We start from the raw sequence: 18,242 nt of genomic DNA on the forward strand, positions 1-18,242 counted from the left end.
GATTTTTCAACTATGTACTTTAATTAATGTATAACAGGTTAACATGTGAAAGACATTGAAAACGTCCAACCAGATAAAAGCTTATCTGACTGTATAAAGTTATCTGTTTCTAGTTGGTCAAAACCTTTCAACTGGCTTTAATGGCAGGGCTTCAAACTTTTTTTTTCCTGGTAAAAATATGACCTTAGCTGAATTCCTCTTCCTTCAGTTGACTTTTGGCCTTTGAAATGTTAATAGGTTGTTATTAATTTTTTAGACTTCTGTGACTTCCATCCTAATTCTGTACAGAAAGTTTATGTATTGAAGTAGATTGCTAGCACGTATAATTTATCATACTGCAGTGAAAAGCAACAAAGCTGTGGCAATTAATGAGTGCTGAGGAGCTACTCTATTTTTATTTTTTTATTATTTATGTAAAGTTCCTTTCTCAGTCATTCTACTCTGCTTATTCTGAGAAAAGTTTCATTTCTTCTTGGAAGCTGCCCTTTTACTTTCTTAAGCAGACTTGAACCTCTAGGAAGCCATGTGTGGGTCCTCCAAAAATCATACTTATTATGACATGGCAGAAGGGAGAATTGATGACAGACTGAGGCTAGAGCCTGCCCCAAGTGCAGCCTTTCATTCCTTCTCCCATTACATCACACTCCACTGACATTAATGACAACAATGGCTATGATCTGAGAAGTCTGGCAACTGCTGAAGTTTTTCAGATCACTCTGAGCTGCTTTCATTAAATGAAATTGAAAGGAAAGAAATAGAAAATAAATTGTTCTTGCTGATCATTTTTTAAGGATAAAATTTGGCAGAAGAGAGTGCAGGAAGAGTATGGGAGGTCAAAGGTGGCCAAGAGTTTGATGAAAAGATTTAGGATTCCTCTAGGAATCCCAGGATGAAGAAAATGTCAGAAGGGGAGATGCACAGTGGCTGTAGAAACAAAACCCAAACAAGCTGAGGGATTATTTAAAGCTATGGACAAGTATTTTCTGTGTTCTGTTTGTCCTCCAGAATTTTTATGGCTTATACTACTAGCTATACTGTCTCTCTTCCGTGGCAGTTGTAATATACAGGCTTTTACTGGCACTATTGAAAAATAAGCTGCCAGCAAAATCAAAATGCAAAAAAGAGAGAGGAATTATGCTCCCCTTGCCTTTTTATTACCTTTGATTTCCAAGGGGGAGGGGAGGACACAAAAAAAACCCCAAACCTAAAGCACTTTTATAATTTTTGACAGTACACCTGTCGTCTACTTCACAGCTTTCCACTTTTGTGCTACTGCTTCAAAGCCCAGATTCATCAAAGAACATCACTGAGGTCACAATGTTGACTTCCTTTCAGCAGCTCTTAGTGAAGAATTCTGCAATGTTTAACTTCTAAACTGTGGACCTCAGTCTTATTTAAATAGTTTAAAAGGGCCTTTTTCTTAGCAGAAAATTTTAATGTAACAAGATCCTTCCATTGAAAGCTGTTGAAAACTAAGTGGTTAAATCAACAGCATCATGGTCTTTGATGCAGTATCAGCAGGGATAAATGGGCTGAGGAACAGAGAACACAAAAGTCTCCATTGAGCTTCAAAGTAGGGTGGCAAAACGGAAAAGCTGCAATGCAGTACACAGGTTATGGTTTTAATGGTTCCAAAAAGCTTCATAAAGAAAGTAAGAAACTGCTTCTGTGGGTTAGAACTTGGAAGTCTGTGGGCAAACAGGCTGAGCCATCTGTGTCGATGCAGTTTCATTCACATACTGTGCAAAGACATTTTCATTTTTTGGTAAAAACCTATAGAGCTATATTTAGCACTGTTCCTGTTATATATGTACTTTCAACAAAGGAAGAGATACCATTACTACAGGCATTCCTGCACTCTATTTTTTCCCTTTGTATTCATGTAAGTATAATGTTGCATTTTTCTTTTGGCTTTTAGAAAAATGATGAATGTAGATGTCTATCAGTGCTTACTTATTTTAGTATATTCGTGGTCTGGTTTAGACTCTATTATTTACCCTTGCTGAGGTGAACAGGTCAGGAAGGGGGAAGGCTTGATGTCCCATTAAGGTGGATAGTGAGGAATAAGTAAACTGGTCTCATTTTTTCATTGCTGGAAACAGTTTTTTGTAAACAGGGTTCACAGAACAGTAGCACATTCATTATTGAGTGACAGCTGGATTTTAGCAGCTACAAAACCTGTTTCTAAGACAAGATACAGGAACAGTTAAGAGGCTGGAACAAAGAGCTTATTTTTTTCAGATGAATGCTCTGCCCATAAGGATGTAAAGCTCCTTTGTGAACACATATTGTCTCACCTTTTGACTCAATGCATTATGAATTTTTTGTTGCATTCTGGCTTCAGCATGAGCTGAGGACATTTTTACCTAAAATAGACTCTTGCATGGTGGTTGGAGCATTGGACATGAGAGATCATGGCTTAGATGACTTTAGACAGAGGATGGGGCTGAGTCTGTCTTGCTTGCGAGGTTATTGCACAAGCTAGGCAAAAGTGTTCCGTTTCCTGCTATGTTTTAAGTGAAGGCCCAGGCAACAGTAGCATTGTCATGACATCTGATCTTTCTGGTGTGTATGTATGTAAGCACGTATGTATATGTCCCTATCTTTCTGTCTGTCTGTCTATCTATCTATCAGTATATCTTGCTCACCAGTGCAAATGCTTATGGTATAGAGAGCGGGAAGCATCTTCATTCCTGAACTCCATTGCTGTCAAAACCAGGCTGTTCAGGACATGCTCAGAATTAGACCATTCTGATGAAAGCGGGACCAAGGCAGCTGCATGGTTATGCAGCAGCTGCAAAGTTTTGTATTGGTGATCAAGCTTTTGATGCAATTTGCTACTGATCCCTCACCATAAGAGGCCTGACTGCTCCCAGGCATCAGTTCCTTGAGCTGTTCCACTTTATAGAATTCCATTGGTCTCACCTAGGTAGTTTTGCCTGAACTAACATGCCTGCATCCTATTTTGGATTAGCTATAGCTATTTCACTGAAAAAAAAAAGAATCCAGTTTCATTTTGTTAACCATCTTAGAAGGAAATTAAGAGTAACAACATATATACTTTTCAGAAGAACATACTGGATTACATTTTCAGGTGGTATAAAATGGTCCTACTTAGGTTTAACAGAATTAATCCATCTACCAACAATTATGAATAATGACAGTTTGTAACATTAAAAATAGGATAGGATTTCATTTAATTAAAAATGTAAAAGAGTGCCAATGACCATTTTTCAGCTATTGATTACATATTTTTCTGAAAATTCACTCTTTTCCTCAGTTTGACCATGGATTTACTCCAGTATCAATGCTATTGATGTGCCAGCACTCAGTCTATTTAAGTACAAGTGCATAATCATTCTAAAAAGGGAAAATTGTTGTGAATGTTAGCATAACTGCCCTAAAAAATACATTTGGTTTTGATCGTGTTGTAAATGTGACAAATGAAAATACCCACATTTTAAAACTTGATTGTGTAAACAAGGTCTACAGCACTTTATGGTGTATAGATCAAGCTGAAATTTGCAAAGAACTGCAGATTCCCTGACACAGAGTAATGAGAAGGCTGCTGTTTGCAGCTAGCAGTAGCCAAAACTTCCCACAGTTTTCATAGCTGACTGCTCCTTCAGGCAATACTTTTTCAAAATGTACAGAAGTGTTATTTCAACTTTACTTTATGGGGTGATGGTGATGTACAGTGCCTAATCAAATTAGGTTAATTGGAAACATTATCCCAATGGACATGATCTAGGCTTTGGCTCCTATTTAAAGGTGATATCCTGGCTTTGAACCTATTGGGTTTCAACTGCTTATTGAACTCAGCACTTGTGTAATTATTGCCTAATTGCACTTTTTTAAAGTGAAGTAGATATTTACAGTGGTCTACATCCTCTCATGCTCTTTTTATTAGCTTTAGAAATTATCCAGCCAACAAACCATGAAAAAACACTATAGAACGACCCACAGAGAGATATTTTTCTAGTCACACTTGCTAACTGTGGCCAACTGCAAATACTTAAAATCTATTCAGGTAGAAGACATGGCCTAGTCAGCAAAGGAAAACAGCGGTAGGAAGTCTCCAATAATCATTTGTTGTAACTTCTTCGTGATTGCTTGATGTTACATCTCATGGACCCCAGGGAGTGTTCCCTTGAAGTTCCTAAATATGAAAATAGAATGAGAAAAAAAAGAGAGAAGGCACCCATCTTTAAACTCTGTGGTTTAACAGGCAGAATTTGAACTCTTCAAGCAGCTGAAAGATCTCAGAAGGAGGACCTTTAGTAGGTGTCCAGGATGACTTTAGGTAAAGAGAATTTCTTCATTTTCAATGTGGGCAATACAGCAAAGGACTGACATGTCAAGTTTACCCTGTTTTCATTTACAACTATATATTTCTGTAATGAGTAGCAAGCTGGAAAAAATGACTTTGAAAACTAGGTAAAGCTGATGCAGAAGAGATCATCTATAAGATGATAACATAGCTAAGTGTTAGAATGAAAATATTGATGAAGCAGGGGATACAGTGTATCACTAAAAGTTAAAAATTAACATTTTTAAAGGCCTGAACATTTTATATCGAGGCCATTTTATCCATTACAGACGTACAGGTAATATATAATAATATCTCCTCAAGAGCTTACAGGCTAAAAATCCAAGTATGGGATACTGGTGGCCATGTGCAACTGTCCCCAGATCTCACTGAGACAAAACACTCCCTAGATGCTTGTCTGCTTGCCCATGAAGATAGAAACCACTGCAGGCTGTGATATCTTGCTGGATTTCTCAAGCGATCACAAACAAAAATCGTACTAAGACTCCCCACCTACAGTAGGAATTCCATTCCTTTTGTAGTCCATCTAAAGATGGGCTTTATTTCCTGATTTCTTGCACCAAAACTGAGTTTTCAACTTCATTTGAAGAGGGCACAAACACTAATAGAACCTGTGGCAAATGTGCAAAACTGGTAATCTGAGCACAGTGGCTACAAACAGCATATAGGTACTGGAAATGTAGGTACTCAGAACTATAAAATAAGGCTTTACCAAAACTTAATCAAGTTAGGTCTCTGCCTAGGGAAATAAATTATTTAGATTTGCTCTAGGATATGCTATGTAATGCCCCAAATCTCAAAGAGCAAAAAGGAAAATGAAGCAAAAGATGAGAAAGCACCGATGAAGTAGCTAGAAGAATTTTATAGAGAATGGGAAGAATGTCAGTGCTTAATAAAAGCTTGAAGTCATCAATTACTGGTCAACGATCAATGAGATTAAAAGCATTTTTTAGCATTAAAAGCAACAAAATTAACCTGAAGGCAGGCACAGTTTCATCAAAAAGAGTGAGATAATAAGCAGTTATGCATTAACATTCAGCAGCTGTTTTGAGTCTATATTTGGAAATAGCAAGCATCAATGCTTTGTGATGTGGGGGTAAAATGAAGAAAAAATTACTATCTGTTTTAAAGATGGATTTAGACAGAGCACCTGCTAAAATTAAGCATTTTCAAATTGGCAGCCTTGGAAACTAGTAATCTAGGAGAATGAGCTATGTAAGGAGTTTTCTCATATTAGTTTATAATAAATCTTCAAAATCAGAAAAAATTCCAAACCAAGTGAAAGAATGTCAATGCAAGTCAAATAGTTATCATTAAAAAGGTTTTCCCAGTGACCCATAAAATCACCTGTGACTGTTTCCAAGTAAAATAACAGGATTGTTAATTTGGAACTATCATCAACAGAAACCTGGAGGCTGAAAATATAGTAATACCTATCAGTTTCTTCATGGAAATAATATCTTAAGTGTTTTTGTTATGCTTTTTTTGTCAGAATTATAGCTCTGAGTGATAAAAGTAATTTTATTGCCGTAAAGTATTCTCTAAGGTATTTAACATATTATCATAAAGTTACCATACTTGCACTGTATAAAAGAAATAATCAAAACCTGATGTTTAATATGGAGATATTCTTCCAAAATCAGTTCATTGTCACCTGTGTTCATAAGAAGTCTGACATGGAGACCATTGTAGACACTTCTATACACTCTCAGTTCAATATTGCAATTTTAAAAAAACCCAAACCACAAAACTAGTATGATTCTTTACCATATGTTAAGGGATATGTTAACTAAAACTCAGGAGGCATTCTTGACCGTGCTTTTTATCGTGAGACTAGTACAAGAATTCCTAGTCCAGAGGAAGGAAAATGTGTAAACATTTGAGGGCCTTCAAAGGAGAGACAAAAAATTGATCCAAGGACCTAAAGAAATCCTGACAATGGAAATTTTAAGAAACTGAGTCTATGCATCTAATCAGTGAGAAATCTGAGAAGTGGGTTTGATCAATGTGTAGGTTGAAGAAACATAAAAGGAGATATGAAAAAACATGATAGTTGTAGGCTTGTTGATCTTGAAGATGAAAGCTAATGAGCTGATCTAGTCAGAACATGAAGTTCAGCTTAGTAGTTTTCCTTCTAGTAATAACAATTAAACACTCAATAGACTATGAAGAAAGTGGTATATGCACTATTGTTTCTAACCTTTATAACAAAGTTAAATTTCTTTTGCAAAGGCAAATCTCAGAAGTCTCTACTTTCTGTGAAAGCAGGAGCTCAGAGACAGCAGTCACAATGCCCTCCTATATTTTATGAATCTATAAAAGATAAATTAAGGGTGAGTTTACCAGGACTTGGGCACACATCTAAGTTTTTTTCGTTGTGTGGAACCACTCTCAGAAAGTGGAATCTTTTTGCCAGCTGAGCCCTCCTGCTAGAGATGGCTTCAGTGACACTGAGCATTGTTGTATTATTATGTATCAAGTTCCATTTCTATTCTGAAGACTCAAGGATGACTGAAGGAAGCAGTGTGATGGACAATATCTGTTTTATTTATTTGTTATTGCGTATTTGACATTTTGTGTTCTTTAAAAAGGACGTGCTGGGCAAGCAGAGAGAGGGAGGCTGCTCCTTGTCTTGTCCCAGGTGCTGGGTAGTGAGAAGTTTTCTGGCTGTTGAGGGGGTATTGCACTTTACCTGAGGAGAGCTGAACATGCAGAGCTCTAAGAAGCTTTGGCAGTGCAGGGTAAGTCTGAGATGTCCAGGAAATCAGTAGCCTTGGAAGCTGCCTAGAAATGCAAAGAACAGGCACAAAGACAGACCTGAGGAAAGACAGAAAGATGCTTTTCCTAAGGCCCTAGAGGGGATAGTGCAGAGTTTACTGCAACCCTAGGAGCCATTGAAAGGTTTCTGGCTACAGAGTAAGGCTGGAAGAAAGCACTACCTCTTTCCACCCAGCCCCTCCTACAGTGCTGGATTAGAAGGAATTAATTTACAATGCTCTATTACTTCCATTTTTCTCACTCTGAATGTTCTTTATTATAAAATGAAAATCTTGTTTATGCTTTAATAAAATCTGGCTCTTGAGGTTCAATAGTTTTTTGGTGCATTCCCTTCAAATGAAAGGCATGGGCAGAGCCATTCCACATCTGGAGACTCCAGACCTTGTCACAAGGAAATCTCACACAACAGACACAGTCCAAATGCTCTGTTTGGAATCTGTCAGAAAGACTGTGCTCTGGACTTACCTGTTTTTCTAGATGTCTGCCATGTGGGAAAGCATTAATCTCTACTCAGAAATTTCTGTTGACATTAACTACAAAAGGCTTAGGAGGAAAGGATGGAGGGGAAAATTTGCAAATATTGTCTCCTTAGTACAGAGCAGGACATTGCCACTATCAGATGACTTACCACTGCAGATTTCTCTCAAAGGATCTGGTAATATTTTTCTAAAAGTTGCAGCTGTTTCTTTTCTCTGCTTAGCCCAGATTGGGCCTGGCACAGTTCTGTGTTTGCTGAAACTGCGTTTTACATGAATGTTTTAAAACAACTGTCTAGAAACTCTGGAATTACAGTAAAACCACTCCAGCAATTCAATGTGAGCAATGTCTTCTCTTTAGGGCTTACTCCTATATTGTGATATCATTGAATCAACATTTGTAAAAGAACAGCTACCAAGCAGAAAAGTTGATGCCATGGATAATTTTCAGAAGTGTTTTGCAATTTTAAAATTATATCAGCCAAGAGTAAACAACAGCAGTTACAACACGTCAAAAAACTTTGATATGGCAGAAGTCAAAGACTGGAAGGCAATACGTGTAGATCTCGTCATAACCCCCTTTGAGCAATATGCATATGCTCTGTTGGGCTGGACAGGCTCCAGGGTAAGTAACCACAACAGACTGTTTTCTTAGCATCGCTAACCTATTTTTACTATTACAGGACCATTCAGGGTTCATGGATTTTAAAAAAATGTTCCTTCTCTCCACACATCACATTTCATGCTGTCATCCACCTGTGATCATACGTTGGAGCTGATGAAGTCATCACTGACATTTATGGATGTCTCTCTAGAGGAGTTAACATCTGTTTTCTTTGAAGCTTAGTGATTAGGTTCGTGGACTGAAGAGCTAGATTTTCAGTCAGTTGCATTGTCTTTTTACATCATACTAGTGTTAACAAGTAATTTAAATGGTTACTGAGTAGAGACATGCCACAGAATTTTACAGGAATTTAAACATTTGAGGAAGAGGTGTTCTGAATTGGAACTTTGTTTGTTTTGTTGGAAATTGAAAACTATTTGACATCTTTCTTTTTGGATTAGATAAAATTACATAAAATGAGTGTTCTAAACTGTAAAAAAATGGAAAATTTTAAAATTTGACATTATTTTTGAACTAGAATAAAATCTGTTTTGATATTTTAAGTTAAGAAAACTTCAAATGATAGCTACTTTCACAGTAGACACTGTAGTCAGTGGCTATAATATAAAATAGTACAGTATTTTCAAAATAATAAACTCTCTCTAAATGCAAACTCAGAACTCAACTGATTTATCTCTCTCCAGACAGAATTATTTTTAATCTGTTCTACATGCTTGCCTTCTGATGTTCATTTTCTTAGGGAGTGATTACATGGTATAATGGAGTGCTCCTGGGCCTGCTCTGAATGATCTTTTTGATGTGCTAGAAGCAGTACAGGTGCATTGCCACTCTGTTCTACTGAGGTTAATTGGAAGCAGGATGTTTTAGAGGAGAGAGAATGTTACAATTGATGTGTTCTCCTGCTGAGCTGATGAGTTACTTCAGTCACTTTTCTTTTTTGAGATAACAAAATGTATTTATTTGGACCTTGGATTAAGTTCTGCAGACTTTGGGGTTCTTCTTATCCTGGAAGTGTTTGGCTACTTAAAAGCCCTTCTCTCAACTCTGTAGGTGGGTGTCTACACTAAAAATGCACTTTGTGAGGCCCTTTGGTTGAGTAGGCAATGGCTCCATCTTTCTCTGTCTCACTCATCTCCTACTCCCTGTTGAGATAGTTCACCTACAGACTGTGGGAGCCCATCACAGGTTATACATAAGCTTACTTTCTCATACAGTGCTCAACTATTCTCAGACTAACCAGTTGAAATGATGGACCATTGCCTCTCAAAACTCTGTCCTTCCAGATGATCCATTTTTTCAGCCTATTGTCTTTTAATAGAGGTAATTTTAACATGTTCATTTATTGTTTGGTTTGGTGTTGGAGCTCTTATACAAAGGATAACACTTTTGATTTGTCAGAATTGCTCATATTTGCTATATCTTTTACAGCAATTTGGACGTGATTTGCGGAGGTATGCTACTCATGAAAAGAAGATGATATTGGATAACCATGCCTTATATGACAGGAGAGAGGTACTGTTTAATCTCAGAAATAAAGCTATCATGTTTTTATTTCTGAGCATGCATTTTCAGTTCATTTTTGATATTCAAGTATATAAACTATTTTAGCTTGATTTTCTATCTATTATGTGGTAAAACAGTCCCACCTTCACAAGATTTAGTTTCACTGACAGAGCTTGATTAAATCTGAACAAGTAATCCAGAAATCTTTTTTGACTTTGCTAAGGTAATTTCTGAAATTTAACAAGAAACATATATTAGACAATGGTGTTTGGAAGGAATTGTGCAGCTTTCACAAAACTGAGAAAAACTCATCTGCAAGTATTTGAAAAAAGTATTATACTGTCCCATTTCAGAATAAAAGTTCATTTCTGTGTCACAGGCACAATTGCAACAGGGATCATGCTGACGTTTCAAAGGAAGAAAGGATATTGAGTGGTACAGGCTCAACTAGAAGGCCTGAGGAAGTTTTTGTAGGGTATGATACTATGTGGAGATCAGGGATTGTCTTATTTTTAAAGCCCTTCATTCAGAAGTCTATGTGCAGTTCTGTTTAGTCAGTCTTGGAAGTAATTGGTAGTATTTCTGGTCTGAATGCTCTTGGCTGCAGTTATACTGTTCTCTGCATTTATCTGGCTTAATATCTGTATTTGTACTAGGCCGTTTTAATAATAAGCAAAAATCAATATTGAAGATGTTTATTGATGTTGCTATAGGGGAAGGCAAAAGTACCATGTCAAGATTTTACATTAATCTTTCCTACATATTCTTTTTAGAATGGAGACTGCTTTTAGCATCTCTGCTTACATGCAGTATTGTCTCATTGTTTGTGAGACACAGCAATGATCTAAGCCCTCACTCCATTTCAGCTGTCTCTGTATGTGCTTGTCAGGCTCAGATGCTATAGCATCCTTAGTTCACATAGAAACCTGGGGAAATGATCAGACTAATGAACTGTTTAGTCAAATATCCTGTCTCCAACAATCATCAATACTGGATGCTTCAGAAGAAAATATACAATCACATCATAGATAAATATGCTATCAAATATCTAAGGGGGGAAGTTTCTTCATGAACTCAGGGATGATGTCAGTGTCTTTCTGCCTGTCTTATATATTTTGAAAGCATTCGAAACGTAAACTCTTTGCCTCAACATAATATAGCAAATGTTATTATTTGCAAGTTAATATGTGCTCTGTTAATTAGCTTTTTGGGTGTAACAGATAACTGCACTAGGGAAATACAAAAAAGATAAGCAATGCCAGTGTTATTTTTTGCATGCAGCAAAATTTGCCTGCCTGGTGTAGAAGTATCTGTCGTTATATCTGCTGCTTTTACCCAGAACCTTGAGGCATTCAGTGATGCAAAACAGACACTGTTCTTTCATGAACAGCATCAATCAATATTATTTTTTCTTTATTGTGTTTAGGCTTTATATCTGACATACCATTCAAATCCTTCTGAGAAAGAAAATGCAAGTTTCTATGTGTATTTCACTGGACAAGCCAGGATGTTTCACAGATAAACGATGAGTTTATCTTCACAGTGTCCTCTGGGAAGAAAGATGCTCTTGTCTTCTCAAATTTTCAAGTAAAGAACTGAGGCAGAGAAAGATTTAAGGCCCTAAAAATCCATTGATTTCAAGGGCCTCCTGTTTGCAGTGTCTGGCCTGAATTTTCTCCTGATGAGTATCTGTCTCAGGACTTTGCAAAATACATAGAAATGTGTATATCCATGACACGTTTCCCAAAGCCATCAACTGTAGCTGTAACTGAATATCCAGACCTTCTATATGTCTGAGTGTCAACTTACCTTTCCTCAGCGTGCTGCCCAAAACCAAAGAAACTGAATTAGTGAGACGACTGAGAAGCAAGACTTGCAAAATTTTCCTTATTACTTATTATAATGCAGGAATTCTAGGACAAGGACAAGGAAAAAAAAATCCAAACCTTCAGGGCAAATTTAAGGTGTCTTGACCATGAAGTCCTTAATCTAGGATTTCTATATATCAAATGAAGGACATGAATGGATCAATTGTCCCCTTCTGGGGGTGGACTCTGCTTTAGAATCTCTGTCCATTGTCACCCCCCACCCCCCCCAATAATATTTAAGTCTTCCTTTTCTCATTTAATCCCAGACACAGCCAGTTTACTTCCAAATTTTATTTTTTGCTGCCAAACACAGATGTACTACAGATTTCAAAACAAGAAGTCATGTTAATCTGTTGACACAGCAGAATACTGTTCTTGTCTCTGCTGCGTTCTCAGAAATAGCTAAATTACATTAGCTGAAATTTTCCACAAAGAAAGAAAATTCTACAACAGATATGCAATATGAAAAATCTTAGACCAGGCAGCACTGAAGTTATAATCTGCTTAAAACAGGGTCTGTTATCAAGTAGTGTTGTTCTAACAAGAAATAAGGAGACACACCATAACCCCCTTCTAAGTATTCTTTTTATAATCTAATGTGTTAAATTCAAATAATTTTTTTCTTATTTTTAACTTTGCAATTTTGTATTGTTATTCCCATAAAGAACATTTCAAACAAAAAGCCTTCCACACTGCCACCCAGTGTGTAATAAAGTCAAGAATGTGCATAATACAGCAATGGTGTCTGTAACTGTGAAACTTGAGTTGGTGACCCATAGCGGAAGAGAAATTTGCATTAAGGTGTGTTGCTGCCACGGTTGATTAATTTTTAGGGTCATCAGGTTAGTAAGCTTAAAATCAGTGATAAGAATAATTAGTAACTTTAGTGCTGTTTCAGGGAACATATACCCAAATCGTGATATGTTTAGGTTTTTTTCTTTAATTATGAAGACTAGGGAATCTTCTTTACTGTAATTCTAGTGCTTCTATTTAAAAAACTTTTGTCTAGGGGGGAACACTGAAAACATGGATGTTTTATCTCTACCATCTTTTAAATTTAGATTGGAACATGAACATATGTATTTCGTAAGGACATTTTTCTTTGTGGTAGAAAATCCTCCTTTCTTAAAGGAAAGCTTTCTTAAAGCTAAAAACAGTCAGGAAGCAGATATCCCTTGTGCAAGCTGCTTAAGATCCCTCAACACAACCTTAATTAAGGATAGTTAAGCACCATAGGTAAAAACCTAATCACATCTTTTCCATATTTCTCTCCTTGTTTGCTGAAAAGAGGTTACCTGATGTTGCTGGTTCTGTTCAGGCAGACAAATTTTCATGCACAACTCTGTAACAGCCACTGGGGTATAATTCAGGAGCTGGGTCAAATCCTTTCTGCTTCATTCTTCGTCTTTTATTACTCTGTGTGTGTGTGTACAGCAAAAGGGATAGAAACCTCAGGGAGAGTCAAACTAATTCTTGATCCTGATGAAGAATAAATCCTTTCTTTGAAAACGCTTGCCTGTTGTCATTTAAAATTTTGCAAGCTGGTATAAGAAGTTAATAAACCATGCTATAGCAAGCATACTTTTTTTTTTTTTTTTTTTTTTTTTTGGCTGGAACGTACCAGTGCCTGTAAGAGACTGACTTTCATTATAAAAGACAACAGTTTCCTGGTTTACTCTACATTCCAATATATAATTTGGTATACTTTATTCTACTATATTAATATTTATCAACCCTTTGGCACTGAAGCTTCCACTGTGGCCCACTGCCTGAAACGTGATGCGTGTCAGAGAATCCCAGATTCCAGTGTTCAAGGGGTTGCATCAGGAGAGAGTCCTGGTTACTTTAATGTATTTCCAAAGGGATTCTGACAGGAACAGGGAGCATTAACACAGGAGTTAGGAATCAATTACATAGCTTTGCAGAGGGGAACAAAAGGAACAGATATTTTCTCCAGAGACTCGTTACAAAGTTACACTGTGAAATCATTCCTCAGCCTTGATTTTTTTTTTCTCTAATGTGAATCTTTTTCATATATTTGTGGGTTTTGGAAGACAGTGTGCCACTATCAAACTAATGATTTTTTCATTTCTGTAATAAAACCGGCATTTTGTAGATCTTCCTTTGGTAGGAAAATTATGATCACAAAAATTAAAAATTTTCTAAAAATTATCTGTCAGCCTCTTCTTCATAAAAAGATGAGTGGATGTTCACATCTGTGCCTCTTTGGAACGGTATCCTAAAGCTATGGAAATCAGCACTTGTATATACCAACTTGAAGTATGAAGTTTCTGTGATTCACGTCAGCTGGAGATCAAACCTTGCAATAATTGCCACACTTATGGAATGAAGGAATTTGTTGATCAGCCATCAGGAAGAAAGAGAAATTGCATATTCCCCATGTCTTACAATATTATTATTGATGTTGCACTGGTTACAAATGGCATGACACATTTATGAACTGGGCTAATAAAATTCTCACTGTAATGCTTTCCTGATTCATGAATGAACAATATGCTTCTAAGTAAAGTAGAAGTGCTTTTGCAAAAAAGAACTTCATTTTTCTGTGTGAACCCTAAGTCAGGTCAGCTGATCAATAGGCTTTTCCTTAGAAAAATTAAGGTCTTTAAGCTGGAAGCCATGGCATCACTGGTTGTTTTCACACTCCTCTGTGTTGGAATTGGGGTCATTTATCCCTTAACCCACTATAAAGAATTTTTGGTTACAACGTGTTGTGTCTAGATTTATTCAGGAACTAATAAGAGTGTAAGCACTGATCTCTGTCATATATTTATGTCACGTGGTCATCAGCTCACTGTCCGAACTGCAGTTTTTAGTGTGCATGTATATATACAGTTTGTCACATACTTAGATTTGAAAGGCACATTCTTTGCAATGTTTAAAAGTTTGTGATGTACTAGAGCAGTCATTAGCAAGTTTTGACAACATCCTGACACCTTTTTAATTGGGTAAAATGGAGAGAGATCTAGTGGATCTAACTAAAGAAGATACAGCTCTAAACCCTGTTTTATTTTTAAACACCTGTCTTTAAGCTGAGTAACTATCATCTGCTTGAATGAGAATGCAATAGATGTGTGATTTACTTTCACTTTAACGTTTTATTAATTTTAAAGTGATTTTTAAAGTGGTTGGTAAACCACAGGCTTTCTAATTTTAAAGGAGTAGCTGTCCTTGAAGTATGAGTGCTTCTCCCCTTTTACAGTGTCAGCAACCTGGAAAAAGATTCAGGAGCTGCAAAGGTTGTTGGTTGCTCCTTTACCAAACTCTGGTGCTGTTAGCTAGAGTAGAGTATTCTTGTCATGCAGAAGGGCACTGTGGAGAGTGTCTGAAGCTGGGCTCCATAATATTGGATTTTTCCATTCTTCACCAAGAGAGTGTGGGTAAGACTTAATGTAGAATTACTGTTTTCCCATGAAATGGCTCTCAGACTCAAGTGTGTGCTTTTCTTCAGTAAGAATATTAATTAGGGAAAAACTTCCTCATTCTCCAGAATATGAAATGCTATGGTCCAGTTGGCTTATAAACTTAGTATCATCTTTAATTTTGAAGTTTGCTCCACCATAAATATGATGTCTGTATGTACTCTTCATGCTTTTACTTTGTCTCTGTGATTAATTTCATCCAAGTCTCCATTTCTTCTTTATTTGACATAGTTTCATTCAGTTTTGTAGACTCCAATGTTGCTGCCTACTTTCTCCTGATTACTGTTAATACCACTTCAAAATCCAGGAAATGACTGTAAAAAGGGTGGCTACACCTTAGTGGTATAAAATTTAAGTTTAAAAAGTTACTTTCCTTACCCCAGTATTGAAAGGATCCAATAGGCCCTTGTGAGTTACCTAGAATGCTGTTGTAGCTCTGGAAAATATAAGCTGTCTTTCTGCTGAAATTAAAATTAGCCAGTTTTAAATACAGCTTAGATTCCAGACTGTAAGCAGTAAAATGAAATTCAAGTTCCAAAACTTTCATCATCAAGAAAAGCTGTGTTTGTAATTTAAGCTGATTGTGTTTTAACTTCTGTTATTCTGGCTTTATTTTTTTTTTTCTCACACTGTGTCCCTGGATGTTATCTGAGGTTGCAGCTTGCAGTTCGTAACAGTTGCGATCCTGTTCTTCCTCATGGCTCATCCAATCTTTGTTATAAACAGCTGTAAATTTGCTGTAGTTTGCTGGTTGAAGCTCTCTGCTCTCTCTGGTTCTCTATGTGTAGTCACTGGATATAAAAAGACCTTCTTCAGCTTCCAAAACATCTGACATACGTGGTTCTTAAGACACGATGCCTGGCACTGGTATCTGAAGTGTTTACATTGCTTGGTAGAGTAGCATGGGGTAAAGTTCTGGAGGGAAGAGGGGCCCAAGAAATCTGGTTAATATTCAAGGGTCACCTCCTCCAAGCTCAGGAGTGATGCATCCCGACAAAGAGGAAGTCAGGTAAGAATGCCAGGAGGCCTGCATGGATGAACAAGGAGCTCCAGGACAAGCTCAAACATAAAAAGGAAGCCTACAGAGGGTGGAAGCAAGGACAGATAGCCTGGGAGGTATACAGAGAAATTGTCCAAGCAGGGAGGGATCAGATTAGGAAGGCCAAAGCCCTGGGAGATGCATCCGCCGGTCCTGAGGGAGCTGGCAGATGAAGTGGCTAAGCCACTGTCCACCATATTTGAGAAATCGTGGCAGTCCAGTGAAGCACCCACTGCCTGGAAAAAGGGAAACATAACCCCCATTTCTAAAAAGAGGACAAAAGGAAGACCTGGGGAGCTACAGGCCAGTCAATCTCACCTCTGTGACCAGCAAGATCGTAGAGAGGATCCTCCTGGAAACTATTCTAGGGCACATGGAAAAGGAAGAGGTGATTGGTGACAGCCAACATGGCTTCACTAAGGGCAAATCATGCCTGACAAATTTGGTGGCCTTCTATAATGGGATTACAGGGTTGGTGAATAAGAGAAGAGCAACTGACGTCCGCTCCCTGGACTTGTGCAAAGCATTTGACACTGTCCTGCACGACATCCTGTCTCTAAATTGGAGAGACATGGATTTGATGGATGGACCACTTGGTGGATAAGGAACTGGCTCAATAGTCACACTGAACGAGTTGTGGTCAACAGTTCAATGTCCAAATGGAGACCAGTGATGTGTGGCGTTCCTCAGGGGTCGGTGTTGGGACTGGTGCTGTTTAACATCTTTGTTGGCGACATGGACAGTGGGATTGAGTGCACCCTCAGCAAGTTTGCCGATGACACCAAGCTTGTGGTGTGGTGTACACACTGGAGGGAAGGGGTGTGCCATCCAGAGGGACCTTGACAGGCTTGAGAGGTGGGCCCATGCAAACCTCATGAAGTTCAACAAGGCCAAATGCAAGGTCTTGCACATGGGTCAAGGCAATGCCAAGCACAATTACAGGCTGGTCAAAGAGTGGATGGAGAGCAGCCCTACAGAGAAGGACTTGGGGCTATTGGTGGATGAAAAACTGAGTATGAGCCAGCAATATGTGCTCGCAGCCCAGAAAGTCAGCCTTATCCTGGACTGCATTCAGAGAAGTGTGGCCAGCAAGTCGAGGGAGGTGATTCTCCCCCTCTGCTCTTGTGAGACCCCACCTGGAGTAATGCATCCAGTTCTGGGGCCCCTAGTATCAGTATAAGAAGGACATAGACCTGCTCAAGTTGGTCCAGAGAAGGCCATGAAGATGATCAGGGGCTGGAGCACCTCCCTGATGAGGACAGGCTGAGAAAGTTGGGGTTGTTCAGCCTGGAGAAGAGAAGGCTCTGGGGAGACCTTATAGCGGCCTTCCAGTACTTAAAGGGCACTACAGGAAAGACTGGGAGGGACTCTTTATCAGGGAGTGTAGGGATAGGATGATGGGTAATGGTTTCAAACTGAAAGAGGATAGATTTAGTTTAGATATAAAGAAGAAACTCTTCGCTGTGAGGGTGGTGAGACACTGGAACAGGTTTCCCAGAGAAGCTGTGGCTGCCCCCTCCCTGGCAGTGTTCAAGGCCAGGTTGGACGGAGCTTTGAGCAACCTGATCTAGTGGAAGGTGTCCCTGCCCATGGTGGGGTGGCTGGAACTAGATGATCTTTAAGGTCCCTTCCAACCCAAACCATTCTATGATTCTATGGTTGTATGATTGTGAAGACAGTTGTCCCACAAACTTCCATTCCTGTTGAGGAAACAGAGCCTAGATAACTGTTAGCATTTAAAGCAAACGTTGAATGAGCAGGCTGAAAATAATATGTTTTATCAGATTCTTCAAGGTTTTGCGCTGTCCAGACTTTGAACCTGGAAATGTCTTAAGTGAATAGACAAATCAGTGTGAAACGTATGTGTAAAATTTTGCATATACTTCTGGTGTTTTGGCTCAACAGAGAAAACAATCATGAATAGATGTTAACATATGTGGAAGGCATTCATATGCAGACTGGAAATAATACCTGCAGATGACCTACTCTATTTGCGTCTTCTTTAACTCTGCAGTAGGTCTGTTCTTGCCTAGGTCATAAGTCTTTTTTTGTATCACTTTGTAACAAGTCGTTGTGTCAGGCTGGTAGACTGACGTGATTACAGTCAGTCATGTACCAGTTCAGACATGTGACATCAGAGGGCATATTCAAACAAATTTCAGGGTTTCATGTTCTCTGAA

The 18,242-nt window shown here is 38.2% G+C and overlaps 1 protein-coding gene across 4 annotated transcripts in view; it reads left to right on the forward strand.

Annotated features, from left to right (window-relative positions):
- Window positions 1-18,242, forward strand: part of DNTT (DNA nucleotidylexotransferase) — a 127,846-nt gene that overhangs the window by 88,201 nt on the left and 21,403 nt on the right. For 3 of the 4 annotated variants that reach the window (XM_074831004.1, XM_074831000.1, XM_074831003.1), the window contains 2 exons: window positions 7,946-8,209; window positions 9,638-9,721. In XM_074831004.1, the coding sequence (XP_074687105.1) occupies window positions 7,946-8,209; window positions 9,638-9,721 (348 nt within the window). Of the gene's footprint in view, window positions 1-7,945; window positions 8,210-9,637; window positions 9,722-13,760; window positions 13,902-18,242 lie in introns of those variants that run through there. The other variant, XM_074831001.1, reaches the window with a different exon arrangement.

The sequence above is a fragment of the Strix aluco genome, chromosome 7 (genome assembly GCF_031877795.1).
Source record: "Strix aluco isolate bStrAlu1 chromosome 7, bStrAlu1.hap1, whole genome shotgun sequence".
NCBI classification, from domain to species: Eukaryota; Metazoa; Chordata; class Aves; order Strigiformes; family Strigidae; genus Strix; species Strix aluco.